Below are 3,423 nucleotides of genomic sequence, written 5' to 3' on the forward strand. Positions count from 1 at the left end.
AGTTTACCGATCACAAAATGCATAAATATGACAGGTTTACTTCATATTACTTCATGTTAAGAGGAAAATACCATCCCTCCATACGATTTCATCTGTCAAGTCTCTGCATCTGAATTTAAAAAAAAAATAGGATTATGTTTGGGAGTGAGCCAAGATTATGAACGTTAAGTCCTGTTTTGATGAGTAAATGAATTGTTTAGGTTCTGTGAGGGATGTTTTAATGCTTTTTGCATTCCAAGTCACGAAGGTTAGAGGAGCCATGTAGGATGTTTGGGTTATGGATGCGCCTGGTTTCCTTGGCGTGCCAATAGTACGTGTTGGATACCTGGATGTGGATGGGTGCTGTGTCGTGGGAGATTGTGGTTAAGTGGTCTGTCAGCCTGAGTACTGGAGCGTTGGGGGTTCGATCCACCAACTGGGGTTTTTTTTTTGCTTCTAGTGAGCGTGGTTGTGCTGTGGTTAACAGGAGGGGTGGTTTGAGTGTTTCCTAGATATTTATTGAAGGAGTTTTCTACCATCTGTTCCGCTATCCGTTGAATGCTTCCTATGATTGGGTGTATTTGAATGTCACTGTCAGTAGCCGAGGATGTGGAGCGCGTGGTGTCAGCCCCGGGGACAGGTTGGACTAGCTGTGTCATGAGTTTATTGAAGAATCGGTCCAGAGTTTTTTTCCGCGATATTTCCAATGCCTGTGAGAAGTGTTTGGATGAAGTCTGTATTGAGTTGTGAGTTTGGAGGGGTGCAGTGTTGTCTGGAGGTGTACTGTTCCCCGGAGGTGTAGTGCTGCTTGGAGATGGTGGATAGGTAGTGACGGATATTTGGAACATGAAATTTGTTGAGTATTGTTGATTAAGGGCGGTGTTATGTTGTTTGAGTACGCTACTGTATTGCATGTTTGTGCTGCATAGTCTTGACAGCTATGTATGAAGGGCATTGTTTTGATCTGATGTCATGGGCTTCACCACAATTTGAGCATTTAAGTATTTTTGATTCACATGATTTCGTGGGATGGGCACCAGAGCAGAGTTCACATCTTATATCCTTAGTGCATCCTTGCGAAGTATGGTCGAAGTCTCTACATTTTCAGCATTGAGTTGGGTATGGAATATTTGCCTCTAATTTGTGGTAATAGCCATTTATCCAGACCCGATCAGGTGGATGGTTGTCTAGGAACGTAAGCAATGTTGTGCTTATATCACACAGATCTCCATCAATTCTACTCAAACGTTTTGACTCCGTAGACTTGAATATCTTCTGCCAGCAGTTGCTCTTTGATCAGTGTCGTCGCTACCCTGGTACGGGTCAGACGTGTAGGCCTACCCCTCCACATGGATTTACTGCTAAATGGGTACAGACGGCCTTAAGGCTTTCGCAACCTTACAGTGATATATACCATCTAGCTCCTGGAAGCTTTCACCTAGGTTTCAAAGTGGTGAGCAGTGCAATCTGACCAGATATGGACAAACAATACCTATGTATTTGAAGTGGCGCCTTGGGCAGTGGGGACATGGCCGCTTCCCCTTACCTCACGCCTGGTCAGACGCCTGAGGTGGTACCCCGGGCGCTGGAACTTTAGCCCCTATTGCCCCGTTCCCTAAAGCTGTATTTTCCCTGTACAGCCTGGACACGGTGGCACGAACGGACCACTCGCACACCACTGTACAGATGCCTCAGTGATTGGTGGTACCAGTGCAGTGTTACATACAGTGTAGAGGACTATTAAGTGTGAGTGTGTGTGTGTGGATAAAGTAGGTATCAGAGTATCAGTGACAGGTGTAGGTATCTCTACACCTGTCACTCTGGTCGGAGCCACACTACCAATGCGGTACCCTCAGCAGTGTTGCCAGCTGACCGCGTATACACCTGCGTTTGCTTGAAAGTGTCTGAACTATTCATCTTGTCTCTGCACTATGATTAGTAGCCGCTGTTGTTCTGGGTCCAGGCCATAGCCTGAAGTGCTACTCTGTGGTAGAAGCTGACGTGTATTGTCACTTCAAGTTGTGACTCTGACAACTATGGCCACTTCCCTCCCGCCTTCTGGGGACACCCACAGCGACCCTTCCCAAAATGCTTCAGACGCATTTGCGTCCACTTCGGGCACCTCCCCGCATGACTTACAGTATGACCAATCACTCCATCCCAGTATAGCCAGGTATGACGACACCAGCTCAAGTGATGAAGCAGCCTCGGATGGTAGTTTTACTGTACACAAAAGCCGGAAGACCTTACGTAAAGAGAGAAAGTTAAGGGGAGGTAACAATTCTGTCAAGACGACCAATGTCACCCCCACAACGGGAGGGGCACCACGACCCACCCTAGCACCCCGTAATAAATATGCCAGGCTGGCATTTCCATCTCACGTTACCAGTGACCAGAGGTACGCCTGGATGAGACGTGACCTTCCTAACCATTTTCCTGACCCCATTGACCTCATAATCCCTAGACACGCCTCGCCCTACATCTACGTAGCCAGGTCCGATGAAGTCACCATCTCGGCCCTACTCCAAGGTCGAGTGGGTGGCATCACATTCAGTAAAGCAGACTCTCCTGAGAGGTCCAGGAGGTACAGAGAGTACCTTGTCACATCCTACCCTCGTGACCTTGACGTCTCCCATGCGAAAGAACTACCAGGTGTGCACAGTGCAAGACGCATCAAGTCTGGAGGCAAGCCACTCAACAGGATTGTCATCGTCTGGGAACATGAGACGCCGCCCCCCAGTCATCACACGTTCCTAGGCCCCTACCAGCCAGCCTGCCCCATAACACCCTGGGCGTCCTCAGCTGTCATGTGTTTTAACTGTCAACACTTTGGTCACGTAGCCAAGCACTGTCAATCTTCAGGCACCTGTGCCTTCTGTGCAGCCAATCATCTCGCTAAAGACTGCCCCAATAAAGACCACGCCCCTGGGACCGATGAAACCACATCCTCAGCCACCAAGCACAAGTGTTCCAGGTGCTTGCGGGAGGGCGTGACCGCCTGGCACAAGGACTGTGTCAGGCGGCCTCCCCCGCACAGCACAGTAAGGCAATTACCAGCAGCTCTCAAACCATTGTAATGGGTGATTTTAATGCTAGACACACTAGCCTGGGTGACACCAAAACAAACAGGAATGGCAGAGTCTTTGTAAAATACTTAAGAGATAATAACATGTCCGTGTTCAACTTTGACTCCTCTAACGTCACACACCTCAGGGGTGGCAGGCTTGATTATGTCATTGGTCACGGTCTCATTGATAATGCTGTCGGAGGATCAATTGTTCATGAATTAGTTAGTGATCATTTTGCCATATTCAGTTCATACACTATCAATAATGTCAAACCCCTAAGCTTTGAAAAAAAAATAATTAATATCCCTGAAAATTTACACATGTTCTTCAAATTCCGCATTTCTGATTGATATAACACTTACTGCTTTACTACCGT

At 47.6% G+C, this 3,423-nt stretch overlaps 1 protein-coding gene across 1 annotated transcript; it reads left to right on the forward strand.

The window, feature by feature from the left end:
* The first annotated feature begins 2,015 nt into the window (after nt 1–2,015).
* LOC138368326 (uncharacterized) lies at nt 2,016–3,056 on the forward strand. Its single transcript, XM_069330851.1, has one exon. It carries the CDS (start codon nt 2,016–2,018, stop codon nt 3,054–3,056), a length of 1,041 nt encoding a protein of 346 aa, XP_069186952.1.
* The last annotated feature ends 367 nt before the right edge of the window (nt 3,057–3,423 follow it).

The sequence above is a fragment of the Procambarus clarkii genome, chromosome 25 (genome assembly GCF_040958095.1).
Source record: "Procambarus clarkii isolate CNS0578487 chromosome 25, FALCON_Pclarkii_2.0, whole genome shotgun sequence".
Lineage (NCBI taxonomy): Eukaryota > Metazoa > Arthropoda > Malacostraca > Decapoda > Cambaridae > Procambarus > Procambarus clarkii.

What these genes read in the sequence shown, in the direction of transcription:
- LOC138368326 (XM_069330851.1), top strand. Translation starts at nt 2,016, where the DNA reads ATGGCCACTTCCCTCCCGCCTTCTGGGGACACCCACAGCGACCCTTCC.